Raw genomic sequence first — 19,934 nt, forward strand, 5'->3', positions numbered from 1 at the left:
AATTGGCATCTACTGTACCTTGTCAGAGATGGTCCTCACTGCAGAACATGAAATCCACGGGGAGGAGTCGGATCTAGATCTAACTCCTCCCACCTTACATATACCTAAACCTACCCATCTCCACCCCCTGATCCCTAAACCTACCCCTAAACCTACCCATCTCCACCCCTTAATCCCTAAACCCACCCCTAAACCTACCAATCTCCACCCCTTATATCTGGATCCAACTCCGCCCCCCGGATCTCGTGTTCTGCATTGAGGTGCTACTGGTGATTTGACACTTTATTCACGTAAGTGGAGAGTGCGACACCTTCTGGGTGAGTCTATTATGATCACTTCTCATGCGTGAATCAGTGACTCAGGACTTTGCATTCTATCTAGCGAGCAATCTGAATTAACAACTGACGCAAATATCAGTCAAATTATTACATATTTATTAATTCCATTCTTAGTTAAATATATAAACGAATTAACAGTCTTCAAAACTAATTGCTAAGTAACAGCTGTTATGGAATGTATCTATGAATATATGGATAACACAAGTTTCATCCATCTTTTTGTGCGTATAGGTTTAGGAACAGAGCTCCTGTACTATTAGGACTGAAGAGCTGAATCCTCAGCAGGTTCTTTAGCTCATGGATTTCAGCTTCGTCCAGGGGTTGGTGCCTCTGACTTCTAAGGGTGCATCATTGTAGAAGATGTGGTTGCATAAATCCTCCAGTGGGGGTTCTGGATCAGAAGTAGCAAACTGAGCTGCTTCTTCTATCTCCTTACGAATCTCTGCATCAATGTCCTGTTGTGATTACAACAACATAATATGGTGATAGGGTGAGGTATTCCTCACATATGGGTCACTCTTGTGATCCTCAGCAGATAAAAAAAGAGTGAAGACAATGGGTGCATCTCAATAAACTCCCTAGCTTCCTAGGTCGTGAACCAGTATATCGTGTACATGAATTCGGGCACTGGTAAGGAAAGGACAGTAAGGACCCTAGCTCACTACACATTGGGACATCGATGACTCTATTTCCAATGACATGGCAACATCCTCTTTGTGCAACATCACTACTGTTATCACTTATTTATGAACAACTGCAGAAATTATATATATATATATATTTTTTTTTTACATATAATTATGTGCAAAATTTCAGCCATAAATACTTTATAAATGTTAGCTAGATTATGTTCTTTACCTGTCTGGTTTAATTAAATAAGGGTTTGTATAAAAATAAAAATAAAGTTTTTATTGCGTGTCATTATGTGTAGTGAGTTGGCTCATATGATTTATGTTTCTCGATTTTGAACTTCCGTTAAGGGAACATAGTGAGCATCAATGCTCCCTGGTTTTCATAGTGCATTGTGGGAATTTTTAGGGCCTGCACATTTCAGTGTTCAGCCCTTAAAATAGCCAACTCCCTGACCAGTGCCCTGACTAGTGAACTAGGGAGCTGATTGAGATGCACACAATAAGTGAATCAGTTTTTTTATGTAATTAATGTACTATATTTTTTGTTTCAATAATATTTATTCTTTAATATTTTATATTTTGAGAGGATTTAATGGTACAAAACAATATTCACATCTAAATTATGCACCATTTATTTCTATATGAAATCAAATATTAGTAAAAAATATATATAATTTCATATTGTTTTCAATTATTACAGTTTAAGTAAAAAAGTCAGATTGGTGCTATATAATTGGAGAAATAAAGAAAAGCATAATGCTGTTTATTCCCCAGTCGCTTATAAGAGTATTTTTAGACATAATTCCTTACTTTTATTAGGTTTTGCATTTGGAATTTGGATTTAGACAGTATCAGAGACCCCATAAAATTGTTCTGTATTTTCTCATTTTTCGTATGTCCCATTCATTTCCTATAATGTTCCTTTTTTGACCGTACAGAATCAGAAGTGTTCTTTTTTGTGTGTTCATATAGCAAATGTCACAAAAGTCACAATGTTTGGCACCATTAGATTACATTTTTTAAAATTAAAAACATAAATCAAAGGATTAAGGCCTGTTCATCTCTTGATAAAATAAAGAGTGCAATAGACAGACAAAAAAATTAATCATGTAAAAATGAAGTACCTTGATCTCCTCCACCCTAGCCATGTTGCTACTAATCATGCGGTCCTTCAGCATAGAGATGGGGTCATTCTTACTGCGAACTTCCTGGATCTCTTCACGTGTGCGATAACTAAGGGCAGAAAAGCACTGATTGAAGGTTCAGCGAATGGTAAGCTCACTGAAATTATGTGCAAACTAGATAAAACTAAGGAAAGAATGTGATTATGAAGGTTAGAAGAAGAGGACATGGTTTTAAACACGATGAGGAAGGATGAGCGCCTGCCACGGGGGGAAAGGTTGAAGGTCAACCTCACCTGACCCCAGGATCGCTCATGCTGTGGCCATGGTAACGATATGTCTGGAGCTCCATTAGTATGGGACCCTATAGAGAGCACATGCCAAACATTTGCCCACCAGTAACAACCTAGCCCTTGCTTAAATCTATAAGCCCTCCTTGACTTGTTAAAGGGATAGTTCACATAAAAATGAAAATTAGCCCATGATTTACTCACCCTCAAGCCATCATAGGTGTCTATGACTTTCTTCTTTCAGACGAATACAATCAAAGTTATATTAATAAACACCCTGATTCTTCCGAGCTTCATAATGGCAGTGAATTGCAATCATCAGTATGAAGCTCAAAAAAGTGCATCCATCCATCATGAAATAACTCTACACGGCACCGGGGGGTTAATAAAGGCAAGCGATGAGTTTGTGTAAGAAATATATACATATTTAACATGTTACAAAGTAAAATTCTAGCTTCCAGACAAAGGGCCACGCAATCTACTTGCATATAAAACGCAACTTACGAAACTTTTGGCGTTGGAAGTTGCGTAGTGCGTCATGGCGTAGTGTAAATATCAGCAGTAGGTCGCATTACTCACATAAGTTGAGCTTTAAACTTAAGTCGAATCCGTATGTTCGTTTGACCGGAAGCTAGTTATTTTACTTTATAAAGTTTTAGATATGAATATATTTCTTACACAAACTCATCGCTTGTCTTCAGAAGGCCTTTATTAACCCCCCGGAGCAGTGTGGAGTTACTTTATGACAGATGGATGCACTTTCTTAAAGTTCATACTGATGATTGAAATTCACTGCCATTATGAAGCTCGGAAGCGTTAGGGTGTTTATTAATATAACTCCGATTGTATTCGTCTGAAGGAGGAAAGTCATATACACCTAGGATGGCTTGAGGGTGAGTAAATCATGGGGTAATTTTCATTTTAAAGTGAACTACTCCTTTAAGTTAGTAAAATAAATATGTAATTTTTTCTTTTACCTTTCCAGATCTGCAAAAATCTGCTGCAAACCTGGTTGCCTCTCTCACACCAAGAACATCCATACCATCCACCTGGAGAAAACAAAAAAAGGGCTTGACTTATTTGCTCACATGTACCTTTTATGTACATCTGTAAAAAATTGCATTCACTGGTGAATATAATAACATGGTGAGGCATCTAGAAAAAAAAAAAAAAAGTCACCCTCAGGCCAGGAATGTAGTCTCCTCTTTTGTAATAGTCTGTACTGGCTGAGGCGCGTTCCACTGATGTCCCCATGCCATATTTATTATTTTCACAGATGAAAATGCAGGGGAGTTTCCACAAAGCTGCCATGTTAAATGACTCAAAGATCTGGCCCTGATAAGGGGACAAAACAGATAAAGCGTTATTTTGCAACAGCAGACTGCACACAAACCTGTGAGCGCATGTATGGAGGAAGTTGCTCTCACCTGGTTAGCAGCTCCGTCCCCATACAGAGTAACACAAACCTCATTTTTACCCTGATACTGGCATGCCAAGGCCACACCTGCCCCAAGAGGAACCTTCCAAAGTGAGATTTAGATTAAGAAATGCTTGATAATACTGTAGTAAGATATGATGCGTGCATCTCACCTGGGCACCAACAATACCATTCCCGCCATAGAAATTCTTGGCATACATGTGCATAGAGCCGCCCTTCCCTTTGGCAACACCACCCCTTCGGCCTGAAATAGATTGTGAACATGTTCAGATTCGGGCTGGTTATTACACATTTCTTGATTTGATTCCAATTCATAACCTCTTAATTTGGTTTGAGTCAGTTGGGTGTTTTCCAGTTTCAGTTCATTTTACTTGTTATGTAAGAAATTCTCTGTAAATTATGAAAATCTTTCATTTAATAACATTTCAACTGCTATTTACACTATCAAAACACTACTTCAAAAGTTTGGAGTCAGTATGTTTTTTTAATGTAAGAAGTCTCTTATGCTCATTGCTCACCAAGGCTATATTTATTTGATCAAAAATTCATTAAAGACAATAATGTTGTGAAATTATTAACTGTTCTCATTTAATATGTCTTAAAATGTAATTTATTCCTGTGATGGTAAAGCTGAATTTTCAGCATCCATTACTTCAGTTTCACATGATCCTGAGTCGAGTTATTGTTGTATATACACTACAGTATATACGCAGATAGCATTAAAAGCCCAGCAGGATTTCTATTTTAAAGGGATAGTTCATCCAAAAATGAAAACGTCTTTCTTCTGTTGAACTAAAAATAAGATATTTTGAAGAATGTTGGTAACCAGATAGTTGAAGGTAGCCAATGACATCCATAGTAGGAAAAAAAAAAAATATATATATACTATGGAGCCAACATTCTTTAAAACATCTTCTTTTGTGTTCAATAGAAGAAAGAAACTTATACAGGTTTGGAACAACTTGAGGGTAAGTAAATGATGACATAATTTACATTTTTGGGTGAACTATCCCTTTAATGCAGTTTTATGGAGGACATCCCCACCTGTGAGCTCTGCCATGATGTCTTTCACAGGCACACCTCTGGTGTAGGTGTAACCATGAGCCCTATATGCCGTGATCACATGATCCATGGGATTGATACCAGCCTCAATGCCTACAGCACAGGCTTCCTGAGAGTTAACCAGAAGACAAATCGTTTGACATTGACTGTGTTATGTGTGTAAAAAGCTATTATAGACTACAAGGTATTCAGTTTTGTATTACCTGGCCATCATACAAGTGACAGAAGCCTCGTATGATCTTTTGCTTGTAGAGCTGATCTGCCTTCAGCTCCATGCGTCTCATGGTCTGCATAGTGCGGTAGTACCTGAGTCCATCCTCTCTGGTGAGCACCGTCTGCACCGAAGGGCCTTCGTCCAAGCGATGAAGGTCACATCTCTAAAATTGAACCATGTTCTACTTTTTTCTTAAATGAACAAAGTTTTGTGTGCATGCTTTAAGCTAATATGAGAACTTTACCTTGATGTCAAAGCTGGCCTGAGGTGTGAAGTCTGCAAAAGAACGTGCTGATACCACCACTCTGGAGCCCTGGAGAAGAGTGGAGTGCAGAGTAGTAATAAAACTATGAAAAAGCATTTTAAAACAGATATACTGGAAAAATGCATTTAATTTGACAAGAATCATCATGTGAGATATTGAAGGCCATTCAATACTGTGAAACACTAATGTACCTAAATTAAACACACTACTGCTCAAAAGTTTGAGGTCAGTAAGAGCTTTTTTTCAAAGAAATTAATATTTTTATTCAGCAAGGATGCATTAAATTGATCAAAAGTGTCAGTAAAGAATTTTACATTGTAAAAAAAAAAATCTAATAAATGCTGTTCTTTCAGTACTTTTATTCATCAAATATTCCTAAAAAATAATATATCACTGTTTCCACAAATATCTTAAGCAGCACAACTGTTTTCAACATTGATAATAGTAAGAAATGTTTCTTGAAGCCGCAAATCAGCATTTTAGGATGATTTCTGAAGGATCATGTGACACTGAGGACTGATGCTGAAAATTCAGCTTTGACATCACAGGAATAATGTACAATTTAAAATACAGTTATTTTAAATTGTAATAATATTTGACCCACTATTTTAGTTGATCAAATATATGCAGCCTTTGTGAGCATAAGATACCTCTTTCAAAAACCTAAAAAATCTTGCAGAGCCTAATTGAACCCAAACTTTTGAACAGTGGTGTTACAGTTGGTCAACAATATAATAACACAGACATTATGTGTATATGTAGTCTTTGAAATTACTCAAGAGTAAAAGTAAACAAAACGTTTTAGATCTGGCATGAAGACAAATACACTTTTTCTATAATTGATAACACTGATATAACGTAATGAACACTAATATAGGGTGGTTGAGCTGGTGTTACTGGATCACATGGAGAAGTTACTGTAAGTCAGTGTAGAGTCCAAATCTTACCTCGGACACTGTCTGGGCACCCTATAAATCAACCAAAAAGATAGAAATCATTAATGGGGCTAACTGCACTGTATACATATTGTTCATTACTACTATATTATAAAGAAAGTATAAAGAAAATCATATAAATAGCTAAAAGACTATATATCAGGAAAAAGACCACAATATGGTACGTAATGATGTCCATGTTAGAACAAACATCAATTCTCATTTCAATATATTACAGTTGGACTGTCACAGGCTCTAAATGGCTAAAACAAACTATTATGATAAGATAACAAAACAATAGAGGGACCAAACCAGGGCAGACTCTGCTTTTTAATCAAACACAATCAGTTCAGTGTCCATTTAATTTACAGTAAGCATGAATTTGTATTTACTGAACACCATCTACAAGGTCGATGAGACTACAGAGATCTAGTTTAGCCTCTTGTAAATCTTTTAATGCCCCTAAGCTAAACAGAGCTTGAATCTTTCAATGCCTCTGTCGCTTTAATAGCAAACAGATAAGCAAACAGACACTTATGATACCTACATTTATTTTGGCACCGCCCTTGAATGCGTTTGCAATTACTGCCAGCATGTTCTGCATGCTCCAAACCCCAGGCTGAGTGAACAGGAGTGTTTCATGAGGATCAACACCACACAGTGAGCTGAAGCCAGAAACACACACACACACTCTCTCAGTATGGCTGAGGATTTGACTACACTCTGTTTCAAGAATTAAAGTTCAACTTAACTTTGCACAGCAACATCAAGAATAAAGTTGAAAAATAACTGATACAAATTTAAACAATAAATATTAATTTAATACAACAATAGTAAGTCATATTAAGCATATTTGTAATAATATGATGGACACAGCAAATCTTTGTGGGGTTCCCTAAGGCAAAACATTTTTAAAATTAAGGCTCATTTGTATGTTAGCTCAAAATCAAAGAATAATCAAATAATGTTAAATAGATATTTATTATAGATAGATAGATAGATAGATAGATAGATAGATAGATAGATAGATAGATAGATAGATAGATAGATAGATAGATAGATAGATAGATAGATAGATAGATAGATAGATAGATAGATAGATAGATAGATAGATAGATAGATAGATAGATAGAAAAGCAACTCATTAGGTAAGCAAGAAAAATGAATAGTCTGGCAGAGTTACAATTTTATTTTGTAATTACTTGTGAGAAATTATTTATGACACATAAATTAAAAGATAGACTCCATCTTCTTGATGAATGCAAATGTAGTTACTAGGCCTATATTTCTGATTGTTCTGAGTTATAAGCAGTAAAAGGACTTTTATTTTGAAGACTTGTAAAGCTCGTCATTTACGCTCATGTTATTTTCGTGAAATAGAATAGTGTCACCAAGCGGTAAAGAACAGTTATAGCAGAATGTTGTCTTTTCATGGGGATATTTTTATTTCTCAGTCTCACCCACCTCTGTTTGGTTATGCACCCTAGATATTAAAATGTATAGAAGTGCTTTCTTAATTATTGTGTAAAATGTTTGTAATGATTAAAATAATGAACAACATTTACTGAGTATAACTGCTTAAATTACAATTTAAAAGGTTTTTATATGATTATTTCTTACTCTAATTGTTTTATTTTTGCTTTAACAGTTGTACAAAACATTATATTATCATATTTAGTGATCAATATATGAAGTCACGTATAAAATGAATAAAAGGTTTTTAATGTAGGCCATTTGGAATTTCTGCATAATATTAATAATTAAAAATGTCATTTGTTTTTTAATTGTTATGTCCCATGGTCACTGAAATATAAAATTATATAACTTCCAAGCAGTTATAAAACTATATTTTGAGAGAAATTATCTGTTAGTTGAAGTGTTTGAACTGCAAGTGTTTTTGAGCTGTATAATTTTTTCCCTCTGTGTACAGATTTGTTTTATTATTGGTATAATACAATTACAAATAAGCTGGGTACATTAGGATAAACAGGAAAACAATTATAATAAATCTATAAAATAATAGATTAAAAAAGTTTTTTATAATAATAATTATTTTATTTTTTTTACAAATATTAACACATTTCACAGCTTTCTTTTTTCCCCAAACATAATATTGGTTTTAGGTATTGTGAAACTTCTGCCTTTAAAATGAAAAACAAAGGCTTATTTCCCCCAAAATGTGTATATCCCTATGAAAAGACATGCCATAAGTAAAATAATAATTGTGTAAAATGTAAAGATCACTTTCATATAATATCACCCAATATCACCCGCTGTAGTCTCAATTTTACCCAATAAAAGATGGGTAGTATTTTGTACTGTATGAAAAGCAGGCGCATGTCTCCTCTTTGACGTCAGCGGCGGAAGGTCAGCGCTCAAACGGAAGTGAGAGTCAGAGCCCATCCGCCATTGTGGAGCAGAGCAGGGGTAATATTCTCTCCAGACGTTAACACAGTGTGTGAATGTTTCAGAATAACTAAAACACACCACACAGCCGCCAAGCTCCCCCAACCGTTTGACATTCACCGTCACTACCGCCCGAGAGGACCGCTGCCGACCGTTTGAGACCGGGCGAGGAGATCAACGCCTGAGGAATACGCTGTGATTATAGGGCAACCCGGAGAGAGGAAAAATAACGCGAACCCGCAGCGGTGGCAGGAGAGACCGTGGACAGTCATAACAGCGATCAGTTCGGGCTCCCGGAGGATGTCTGCTACAACTGTCGATCAGGTAACGTACGCGAGACGGACGCGTTTCCATCTATAAAACTATATAAACATGATGGTGCTGCTCAGGTAACGTTAGTGGCTGTGTCTCAAACCATAGCTAGCTGCCTACCTAGACAGCATTTTGGGGTTTCATTGGCGCGCTTTGAACGAACACAACAAACAAACGAACGCACAGGAAGGTACTTCATTCGGTTAAAAAAAGAAAGAAAAAAAGCCAACATCAATCATAGTCAAGTCGCTTCTCCACAAACTGAGAGCCCTTGATATTTGATAGCTGTTCCTGCTAGGCCAAATTATTGTGTACATGTTCTGTTCCTGAAAAACTGGTGTTCATGTTTTTTTTTTTTTTTTCTCTCTCTCTCTTTGTCACTGTCCGCACACCTTGAACCCAAAATCAGAGACCTAAAGGACAAGGAAACAAAGGTAAGTGATGCAAACACTCGTTTTCTTCAGGAATGTCCAAAGGGACCTTAAAATGAGCCTTTCACAAACTTTGTTTCTATTTTCTATGGAACAGAATATTATCCACAGTGTTATTACATCCTTTTCCTTTCAGTGAAAGTGCTTGTGAATGTCATTCAGCCAAAGAAAGTCATATGATCATGTAGAAGATGAACTGTCCCTTTAAGGGTGTTTAGTTTACTGATGTGTTTCTCACTGTCTTGCTTGTGTGGATTTATAAATAGTCACTCCTTCTGTGAATCATATTTTATGTAGTAGACCGGTCTTAATGTTAATCTAGCTCTCTTTGTGATTCCGTAGTCCTGACAAGCAAGCAATTTACTGTATTGTAGAGATTTCTAGATAATCATTTAAAAATTAAATGTAGGCCTACTTGTGTATAATTGCTGTCTCATTATTGCATATCAACGTCATGGTGTATTGAAGTCAAATTAACTGACACTCTGTCTTTTTTTAAAAATATAATTTTGTTTAGTGCAAAACGGTTCGATGCATCAGAAGGATGCTGTAAACGATGATGACTTTGACAATTATCTGAGCAGCCAGACAAATCAGGTGAGTTTCTGTCATTATGCTGTCATATTAGTTGTCTGCATTCTGAAAATATTATTAGTCATTTCTTTCCTTCCTTTTACTACAGTTTATCTAAGGTTGCATTTATTTGAACAAAAATACAGTAAAAATAGTATTATTGTGAAATATTATTACAATTAAAAGTTTTCTATTTTTATATATTTTATAATGTAATTTATTGCTGTCATGGAAAAGCTACATTTTCAGCATCATTACTCCAGTCTTCAGTGTCACATGATCCTCCAAAAACATTCTGATTTGTTGCTCAAGAAACATTTCTTATTATCTTTTTTGAAATACTAGAGACTACATTTTTTGTGTGGAAACTGTGATGCATTTATTTTTTCAGGATTCTTTGAAGAATAGAAATTTCAAAGGAAAAGCATTTATTTGAAATATAAATCTGTTGTAACATTACAAATGCATTTACTGTCGCTTTCGAAATAGTTGTGCCCTTGCTGAATAAAAGTATTTGTTTCTTTAAACAACAAAAACTTTTGAACGGTAGTGTTTATCACACTTTTTTCACCTATTATGTTTTTGTCACATCTTTATTTAGCCATTTGTTCGTTACATAATCATTACTGACTTATCTTTAATTACACCCTACAGAGTAATAGCTACCCACAAATGTCTGATCCCTACATGCCCAGCTATTATGCTCCCTCTATCGGATTCCCTTACTCCTTGGGAGAGGCTGCATGGTCCACCGCAGGAGACCCGCCTATGCCGTACCTGACCACATATGGACAGATGAGCAATGGTGAGCATCACTTCATTCCTGACGGAGTCTTCAGCCAGCCTGGTGCTTTAGGGAACACGCCCCCTTTTCTCAGCCAACACGGATTTAACTTCTTTCCTGGAAATGCAGACTTTTCCACCTGGGGCACCAGTGGTTCTCAGGGACAGTCTACACAGAGCTCAGCGTACAGCAGCAGTTACGGATATCCCCCGAGCTCTTTGGGCCGGGCCATTGCTGATGGACAGGCTGGATTCGGCAGTGACACGCAACTTAGTAAAGTTCCAGGGCTCAGTAGTATCGATCAGGGAATGGCCGGGCTCAAGCTTGGCTCCGACATGTCGGCCGTTACAAAAACGGTCGGGTCTCCTTTAGGAGGGACACCGGGTATGAGTAGCATGGCTGCCAACAGCATGCCGCCTGTCAGCTCCTCCGCACCAAAACCCACGTCTTGGGCGGCCATCGCGAGAAAACCCGCGAAACCACAGCCCAAGCTGAAGCCAAAGCCCAACATGGGTTTGGGAAGCGGCCCAACGATCCCCCCTCCGCCGATAAAGCATAACATGAACATTGGTACCTGGGAGGACAAAGGCTCCATCACCAAACCCCCTCTTGCGCAACAGATGCTTCCTCCTCAGCCGTTGGTGCAGCAGCAACTCATGGCCCAACCTCAACCCATGATGCAGAGTCCATTGCCTCCTCAACCCCAACACCAGCAGCTCCATCTACAATCTCCTCAGCACCCTCACCAGCTGCCTCCAGGTCCTCCCCACCCTCACCATCACTCACAACCAGGTCCTCCACAGCCCCTGCACCCATCTCAGGTGCAGAATCCCCCACCCCAAAATCGCTGGGTGGCCCCTCGGAACCGAGGAACCACGTTTAACCAGAACTGCGGCATGGAGAACTTTGGCCTTGGGACGGGAGTCCCCATGAGCTCGTCACCTTCTTCCGGCGAGGTTCACCCCGTGCTGGAGAAGCTCAAAGCCCTCAACAATTACAACCCCAAAGACTTTGACTGGAACTTGAAAAACGGACGGGTCTTCATCATCAAGAGCTACTCTGAGGACGACATCCACCGCTCCATCAAGTACTCTATCTGGTGCAGCACAGAGCACGGAAACAAGCGCCTGGACGGTGCCTACCGCTCGCTCGGTGCCAAAGGTCCACTCTACCTGCTCTTTAGTGTCAATGGTAGCGGACACTTCTGCGGTGTGGCTGAGATGAAGTCCACCGTGGACTATAACGCCTATGCCGGCGTCTGGTCCCAGGATAAGTGGAAGGGCAAGTTTGAGGTAAAATGGATCTTTGTTAAGGACGTGCCCAATAACCAACTGAGGCACATTCGCTTAGAAAACAATGACAACAAGCCTGTCACCAACTCCAGGGACACTCAAGAAGTGCCCCTAGAAAAGGCAAAGCAAGTGCTTAAAATTATTGCAACTTTCAAGCATACCACCTCAATCTTTGACGATTTTGCACATTACGAAAAGCGGCAGGAGGAAGAGGAAGCAATGCGAAGGGTAAGCGCAGCTTTCTGCCACTCTTCACAATAGCAGAAGGCAAGCACTGCACCTTTAGATCTCGTAATCATTGTTATGTTTTAGTACTGTCAGCATGTCCATCTATTTCCAAAGGTAGGTTTTTTAATAGCAACTCCTATCTAAGCCAGATTAGTCTTTGTTTCTCTTTCTACTGCCTATTTCTGAAAAACCAGACAAAAACAGAACAGTCAGTCATAATTAGAAATGAAATGTCTGATCTGGTAACTCAGTACATAATTACTGGAGGTTATGTAATATGTTGTTTGTGTTTTAATATTGCTCAACATGGCTTGCTTATAACCCATTTCCCCTATATTTCAATTAACCAAGCTGCTAAAGTCTCAGCGTATACTAGGTATTGTGAAATAAATGAAAATAAATAAAATAAACTAAGAAGTCTCTGCCCATCTATTGAAAAAAAGGCTGGTGTCGACTCGAGCGGTGACGCCAATCAGTATCTCTGCTCAAACAGCAGGCAGATGTCCCATTAATAGATTGGACTTACATCATTTCCTGCCTAACCAACACAAATAATTGATGTCTGTGCCCATTACCTTGGCACCAGCTGCATTTTATCCTTGTATGTGAGTTATGAGTTACAGCATTTAGATTAGATTTCACACTATTTTGGGGGTTTATCAGGTCAGACCCTTAAGGATGAATGTCTTGCATTTGAACCAATGTAGTCATTTAGTATAGAGCTTAAATTTGTTTGGAAGTTGTTGGAAAATGTTTGGCACTAGGTTTAAAACCTACATGACTCATTGGCATGCCTTTGTGCTACTGTGGCCATGTACTCACTTCAAAGTTTTGGGAGTGACTCCCAAACATTTGATGGCTGACACTCTTAACAATTGCAACATTTTACCATCACATGCCTGTAAAGATAAAAACATGAAAACCAGCAGTCTAACTTATTTTTATTTTTTAGATATTCTGACCAAGGCTACCAGAAATGTTTGAATTGTCTGGCAATTATTAATAAACTCCCACTGAACAGAGTTCTGTGATTTATGCATGTTAACCTGCTTTTATTCCTGTAAATAACCAAATAGTGAACTGACTGAATTTACCTGCTACATGCATATGACCTGTATGCAGAACTGCAACTCTATTGGCCTTATTACATCAGGATGTCAGTTGTATTCAGCTGATTGAGTATTTGTCACTTACACAATATATTGTGCATCTTTACGTAAGCCACTTCAGGATTGTTAGTAAAGAACATTAATGGAAAAATTGCAATCAAAATGGCTTAATCGAGGTGTCTTGCTGCACTTGGACTAATTTAGCTTCTTTTCGTGAGAGATTAATCAAAACCTCATATTTAGTTTTTCTCCAAACCTAATTTTCTGTCTATTTCATTATCTTGCCAATCATGTTTAGATTGCCAAAGCCATAATAAAATCAACTATTTAAATTAAAACGGTCTCCAAGGCTTGTGGTTTAAATTGTGAAATCTAATGCATATATATATATAGAGAGAGAGAGCTGTGTGATTTTTATTTGTATTTATTTATTTTATATATTTTTTTATCATTAGAAATGTCAGCCGTTTATTTAATAAAGATTTTAAGTCATTAGCTCATCAATTTGACATCTGATCCACTCACCAACTGTTAATTTTATTTCCCCAAACAAAGCATTGTGTTGTAAAAGTGCTGTCTATAATATTATCAGTAGCTCCAGCTAAGAGGACTAAAGCCTTGTAGTGGCACGTCTTCATGTTGTCTGGAGATACTAATGAGTCTAGCTGTATTCAGACATATTCAGCATGTATTCATAGTCTACTGATTTAGCTAACATTCCCTCACATTCATTCATGTTCACTGGCAAAGCAGTGGTAAGCACATTGTTGTCGTCTTTTTTTTTTTTTTAAGCTTTTAAATGTTTTGTGCCCTCTGCCTGTTTTTGCCCAGTAAGCAAAGTAAAAGTAAATTTAACTGGCTTATGCGTTGAAATATATGTTAAGTTGTTTCTCAGCTCTTCAAGATAATAACATGAACATTTGATGGAATTTGCCTCCTTTATACTCACACCTATTGATGTGGTTGCAGCATCATTCAAAAGCAAATTTTCAGTTACTTGATGACATTGTAGAAATACCCTGTTCACAAGCATATTTGTCACCCATGATTAATTTATTCTTCAATAAAATGTCCAAAAGTGGTTACTAAGTAAGCGAGTAGTATTCAGCTGTTCATATAGCAGCCATCATGTGAGGTAACCACCCCGATATAGAATAAAATGGCTTTTTATATGACAGGTCTTCCAACTCCTGTGAACATTTTCTTGCTTCCTTAAGAATTGCTTTAAAGGTGCAGTAATCGATTTCTGAGAAACACTGCTGATGTTTGAAATCGACACCCAAAAGAAACACCTCTACTTTTATTATCAGTTTTGTTATTAATGTGATGTCATTTCCAACAAAATCAGGCCAAAACGAAGCTCATTTCGGGAACTCTACCATTGGTTTTGTTTCGTTCATTTCAAACTACCATTGGTCCGTGGTGATTAAGTAATGGGTAGGTGTTTGCTGAAGCTCTGCCTTCTTTGACATGCAAATCTTCTCTGGCTAATTTCCTCTATTCAGTCCGTCGAGGTCAGATGCAAGTAAAAACATGAACACACTTGAGAGATGCTTTTTTTCATATTTAAAACTGTAAAGCTGCTTGCTTTTAAACAATCTATTGTATAAAGTGCTGAACGTGAAAGTGCCGAATTGCAGAGCTTGTGCAAACATCCACATCACTAGGATCAAGATGCTTTTCTTTGCTGCTGTTTTCTCACCGCTGTCATTTTAGTTGTTTATTTTATTATTGAGAGGAAAGGGCACAGCGCATATTCATTCATTCATTCATTTACATATTTATCAAACAAAGCAACCTCTGAAGTCCAAAGCTTCCGTTTTCAGGCCTTCCCGCTCTCTAACGCCTTTCCAGCGCTGAAAATGATATATGCCCCCTATCGCTGATTGGCTACAATGGTGTTTTGGTGCTCGGTGGATCGGTCCAATTGTTTTTTTCTTCTCCTATTTACACAGCCAGGATTATGTACAGACACAATCTTTTTGCACACACAAAGAACAGATATCTAGTAAATATCCACTAACTTGTTTGTTTGGGTGTTGATTTCAATTTTCAAAGCGTTTCAATCGCTTACTGCACTTTTAAGGGAGAAAAGTTTTACTCTGCAAGTCAGAGAGATCTAATCTAACTAACTGTTTGGAAACCACTGGCTGTGTCCGCAGTCCAGATGCTCTACTGTTTTACTGTTACATGCATCAATACAGCAAGCATTTGTTGGACCTGCGGCTTTAGTAAACTTACATTTTAGCTTAGAAATTTTCTCAAAATGGTTCACTTCATGACCCACAACATGCATGTTTCTTTTAATTTGATCTAATCTTTGTCAGATTTCAAAATTAATATCCATTTTCATACTGTGCATTATAATGTTGTGATGCCTACATTAATTGTTAGCACATAAAAGTTGATTTTTATTAATTTTGACAAAATATTATAGAATTTATATCCGCCAACTAATTTGAAGCGGCTTGAATTGTAATATCAGTTCATTCCTACGGTTAATTGCATTGAATTGCGATCTCAAGAAGCACGAGCCAAATCACAACAAGCATAAAAGATTCTAGAGCATCTTGCAGTGTTGAAAAGATTCTATTGACTTCCTGAGCAAGTGAAATACCACAAGTGTTTTTAAAGACACTTCCGTTTTTTTCATCTGAGTTTACACAAACTGGCTTAGTAAAAGACAAAGATCTTCTTGATGGCTTCATGTTGCATTTAATCATCTAATTTTGTCTTTTCTCTTTTTGTATTTCTTTACAGGAGCGAAATAGAAATAAACAGTAGGTTTACAGAGATCTCCTTGGTAGAACATCAACACTAATGATGTAGTACCTTAAATATTGTGTAACCTCAGAGGAAGAACGATGTACGAACACCTAATCAAGACAGTGGACTTTTCTGAGTCAACTTCTGATGGATCTGCCCTTACGCTCAAGTCTCGCACGAAACGGATAGAAAATCACTCACGTAAACTGTATCTTAAAGCACTTTCAGACCTTCTAAAAAGCTTCTACCAGTACCCTTAACTGTCATCGGACATCTGTTTGGTATTAACTGACTAACCAGTGTAGCTGGTCCTGAGGATTTCAAATGTATTTCTAGGCTTATTGTTTAGTGTTTTTTGTTTGTTTTTGTAAATCATAAAAATTTTAGCACTCTATACATTTGAGCACCCTCCGAGGAGACTAGAATTCTTTATCCAAGGAAAGACAAATCTTTACTTGAATCTACGTGAAGCTGTAACAAACGTAATTGAGGCGCAGAAGCTTGCGTCCCACCTGACTGAATCTCAAGTCAGAATAATCACATCCGATATTATAGACTGACTCCACAGTAGCCCTTTCACCTTTGTGTATCAGCATCTATTTCTGTGTACCAAAAGATAATTTTGCAGCTTGGTGCAAAATGACACCAGCCAATGCACATGTGTTTTTTGTTGTATTTTTGTTTGTTTATTTTTCTTGCAATCTTGTAATTCAAAAGTGCATTTGTCTTAGGAGAAACCTGCTCAAAAATGCCATAAGTTCCTCTGAAGTCCATCATCCTCAGACGTAACCAGGCCTGGTGTTCAGGATAGCCTCTTTAACGCTTTTTTTGGACTGATCAGGATTCTGATCTGCTGCTAATCAGGATTTAGTCCGAATTGCCGAAGCTCAGCGAGAATGTGACAGTTTTCTCCTATAGGTGACTCGCTAGCTAAAATAAACATTATACATGTTTAGCGAAGCCACGTTTTGAGTTTTTCATTTCAGAATGTGCTGTTTACTCCTTTAATTAACGGGCGCAAGATATCGTCCAAATTTGTATTGCATGAGAACTTTTGTTTTTTGCTGTTTGCCACTATATACTGAGCATTATTCAGAGGCCATGCAAATGAAACAATCTATTTAGGTCTTGAGTCTATTGATTGATTGAATGATAAAGTAATATTGTTGTTATGGACTGACGTTACAGTCCGAATGTTTCCCCGCTGGGGTCCAGCTGCGCAGGCTGCCGGTGTCTTGAGATCACACTCCCACCATAAGACATGATCTTCTCAAACATCTGTGAGTAATGCAAAGTAATTACAGTCTCTGCCATTTCCTGTTTGTTCACTGGAAGCTGCCTTCTCCACAGGCCACTTTAGGCTGTTCTTGCTTCAGGATGATGTGGGTAAGAAGAACTGGTCCCAGTGATGAACCAGGCATCACATCTGGGTTCACGTTCTACTGTTGCGGGACGATGACACTGCTGCAAAAAGAGACACCTTCCGCGCCCCTCCTCTGTGTGCTTTGGTTTAAGGCCATGCTTGTATAGGTTACTGTAAATCAATGCTTCTTAATGATGCTGATGCTAACAGGTATGATGTGATTGATTAATCTGATTTGAAAAATAAATATAGATTTATGAAAACATTCTGAAAATTGTCTTGACTGCAGCAGGTTTGGTTTTATGTATCGCATGGCAGCACACCAGATCTAATCTTACATGACAAACTAAACCTGAGTTATGATAACTCATTTCGGTTGAGGGAACTGATTGTCTCAATTCTTTTAAGTTTAGAAACCAATAGCAATGAGTAATGTGAATTTTATTTCTCTTGAGTTCGCTACAAGATTATTTCCTAATACAAAATTATAAACTCCATTAAAACACTTTGGCCTGGTTTCACAATCAGGGCTTAGATTAAGACAGGGAAATAATAAACGTACCTTAGAAAAAAAAAACATTACTGGTTTGAGACGAAACAATGGCCGTGACATATTTTAAGATGTCAATGCAAGTTGCTTTCAGTTAAAACAGCTCAAACGTGTATTTTAGTCTGGGACTATAGTCGGAATTATTTTTTTTACAGTGATGGGCTTAAGCCTTCGTCTGTAATAACGGGGGTTTGAGTCGCTGACACGTCAGTAAAACATGAACTCTGCTATATTTACTTTCTAGCTAGCAGGCTATAGCGCACATGTGCTATATTAAAACACAATATCACCACATCGGAAAGAGCATTTAGTACTGTTATTCAAAGCAGTATAAATATAAATCGACTTAACCAAAGGCTTTATACTCTACAGCACAGGTAGCCTAATAACGCAGACATAGCATAAACCCTTTTAAATCCTGACATAACATTAAACACTAACATCTCTCCCAATATCAATATAGTGCAAAAACATATAACATAACGTTTAATTTCAACATCCTACTCCCCTTACAGAGTTTAAGCAAAGCATGCTGGGAACTAGAAATATGCTGAAACTGATTCACCCTGAGTTCTGCTTAATATAATCAGTTATTCAGTTCACACAACTTTTTTTTGCATATAACTTGCAATAATATTCGAGTGAAATTAACTTAGGCTAATTAATTTAATACGATACTGTTGTTGTTTTTTTCTTTCGTTTTTTTTTTCTTCGTGCCATCACTTTAATTTTAGGGAAAACAAAACTAATGTAAATGTGCTGTAGGCTAATATTACTCTTGAATGCAGATTTCACACACAAGTCTGAATGCAACATTTTCACGTGGATTCGTTTGAGATGAAATGTTAACATTTGTAACAACAGGCTGATTATATTTTGCCTGGAGTTGTTGTTTAATAGATCACACATTAGGTGGCGCTATTGCCCATTCCATTTCAGTTCTAGTGGCTGAACCGCTATTGTGCTATAATAGATATAATCAAATGTCTATGTCAGGGTCAGTAATTAACCAGGGATTTGAAAATTCCCCCCCAAATTCTAAAAAAATATTAATTGTAGTTATTTTTTAATAAACAGTATAGTGTTACAATGGTAGTTTAAAACAGTTAATGTTTTTATTAATATAATAAAATATTCTAACTTAATTAAAATGCTTAAAAACACAATCAAGATGTAAACTGAAATAATTTTGTTGATGTAAACTTTTTATTTTTCTCCTTTAATATTTTTTTAAATATACAGTTCTTAAAAGTTTTGGATTTTTTTTATTTATTATAGTTCATTCATATATCAATTAATATATCTCCCAGTTTATGCTTCTTTATATGTTATTTAGAGACTATTTATTTAACAAAATGCACTATAATTAAAGCCAGTGGTCCTTGATTCCCTTATTACAGGGATTTGCGAGGGTGATAACATCATATCTCCTGGTTATCTTTTGCACACCATATGTTACATAAGAGCGATGCCAGTGAAAAGACAATGACATTAAAAATAATTCTGTTCCACTAAAAGAGTCTATGTTCTTGGTGTTTCAGGAATGGAGAGAGAGAGAATGTGCGACTACATGAACGCAATGACAAGCCCTTATGTCATTTAGGTGAAACGACAGAGCTCTCTCTCGTCTCTCGCCCAGAGCCCCTTCATCTTTAATCAGGCAATTACAACATGAACATAGCACTTGTTGTCCAATCTGCACCTTGGGTAAAGTCAATTAATGGTGGCTTGCCAAGAGAATCCCTTTGCGTGACAGGGGAAATTTCTTTTTGTGTGGTGCTGTTGTATAAAAAGTTGTAATTACTAAGATGAAGGCTTTGAATTA

At 37.2% G+C, this 19,934-nt stretch overlaps 2 protein-coding genes across 3 annotated transcripts; one reads left to right on the forward strand and one right to left on the reverse strand.

The window, feature by feature from the left end:
• Window positions 1-411: 411 nt before the first annotated feature.
• pdha1b (pyruvate dehydrogenase E1 subunit alpha 1b) lies at window positions 412-8,636 on the reverse strand. The gene is made up of 13 exons (XM_082183597.1): window positions 8,587-8,636; window positions 6,843-6,960; window positions 6,308-6,328; window positions 5,340-5,408; window positions 5,085-5,258; window positions 4,864-4,990; window positions 3,972-4,063; window positions 3,809-3,901; window positions 3,561-3,716; window positions 3,359-3,430; window positions 2,388-2,455; window positions 2,095-2,203; window positions 412-793 (listed from the first exon to the last, which is right to left on the reverse strand). Exons 2-13 carry the CDS (start codon window positions 6,897-6,899, stop codon window positions 629-631), a joined length of 1,203 nt encoding a protein of 400 aa, XP_082039723.1. The 5' UTR covers window positions 6,900-6,960; window positions 8,587-8,636; the 3' UTR covers window positions 412-628.
• Window positions 8,637-8,671: 35 nt separating this feature from the next.
• ythdf3 (YTH N6-methyladenosine RNA binding protein F3) lies at window positions 8,672-17,824 on the forward strand. 2 transcript variants are annotated; one of them, XM_082183578.1, is made up of 5 exons: window positions 8,673-9,025; window positions 9,423-9,447; window positions 9,962-10,041; window positions 10,672-12,321; window positions 16,191-17,824. In XM_082183578.1, the coding sequence occupies exons 1-5, from the start codon at window positions 9,002-9,004 to the stop codon at window positions 16,212-16,214; spliced, it is 1,803 nt and encodes a 600-aa protein (XP_082039704.1). In that variant the 5' UTR covers window positions 8,673-9,001; the 3' UTR covers window positions 16,215-17,824. The 2 variants fall into 2 exon arrangements, with proteins under 2 accessions (XP_082039703.1, XP_082039704.1); XM_082183577.1 differs by lacking the exon at window positions 16,191-17,824 and having other exon boundaries at window positions 8,672-9,025; window positions 10,672-14,285.
• Window positions 17,825-19,934: the final 2,110 nt, after the last annotated feature.

This window comes from Leuciscus leuciscus, assembly GCF_965113295.1.
Source record: "Leuciscus leuciscus genome assembly, chromosome: 11".
Lineage (NCBI taxonomy): Eukaryota > Metazoa > Chordata > Actinopteri > Cypriniformes > Leuciscidae > Leuciscus > Leuciscus leuciscus.

What these genes read in the sequence shown, in the direction of transcription:
- ythdf3 (XM_082183577.1), top strand. Translation starts at nt 9,002, where the DNA reads ATGTCTGCTACAACTGTCGATCAG. An exon ending in TAAAGGACAAGGAAACAAAG is followed by an intron (nt 9,448 to 9,961) that starts GTAAGTGATGCA and finishes AATTTTGTTTAG; the next exon opens with TGCAAAACGGTTCGATGCAT. An exon ending in TGAGCAGCCAGACAAATCAG is followed by an intron (nt 10,042 to 10,671) that starts GTGAGTTTCTGT and finishes TACACCCTACAG; the next exon opens with AGTAATAGCTACCCACAAAT.
- pdha1b (XM_082183597.1), bottom strand. Translation starts at nt 6,899, where the DNA reads ATGCAGAACATGCTGGCAGTAATTGCAAACGCATTCAAGGGCGGTGCC. An exon ending in GTGCCCAGACAGTGTCCGAG is followed by an intron (nt 5,409 to 6,307) that starts GTAAGATTTGGA and finishes ACTCTTCTCCAG; the next exon opens with GGCTCCAGAGTGGTGGTATC. An exon ending in ATGAGCGATCCTGGGGTCAG is followed by an intron (nt 2,204 to 2,387) that starts GTGAGGTTGACC and finishes TTCTGCCCTTAG; the next exon opens with TTATCGCACACGTGAAGAGA.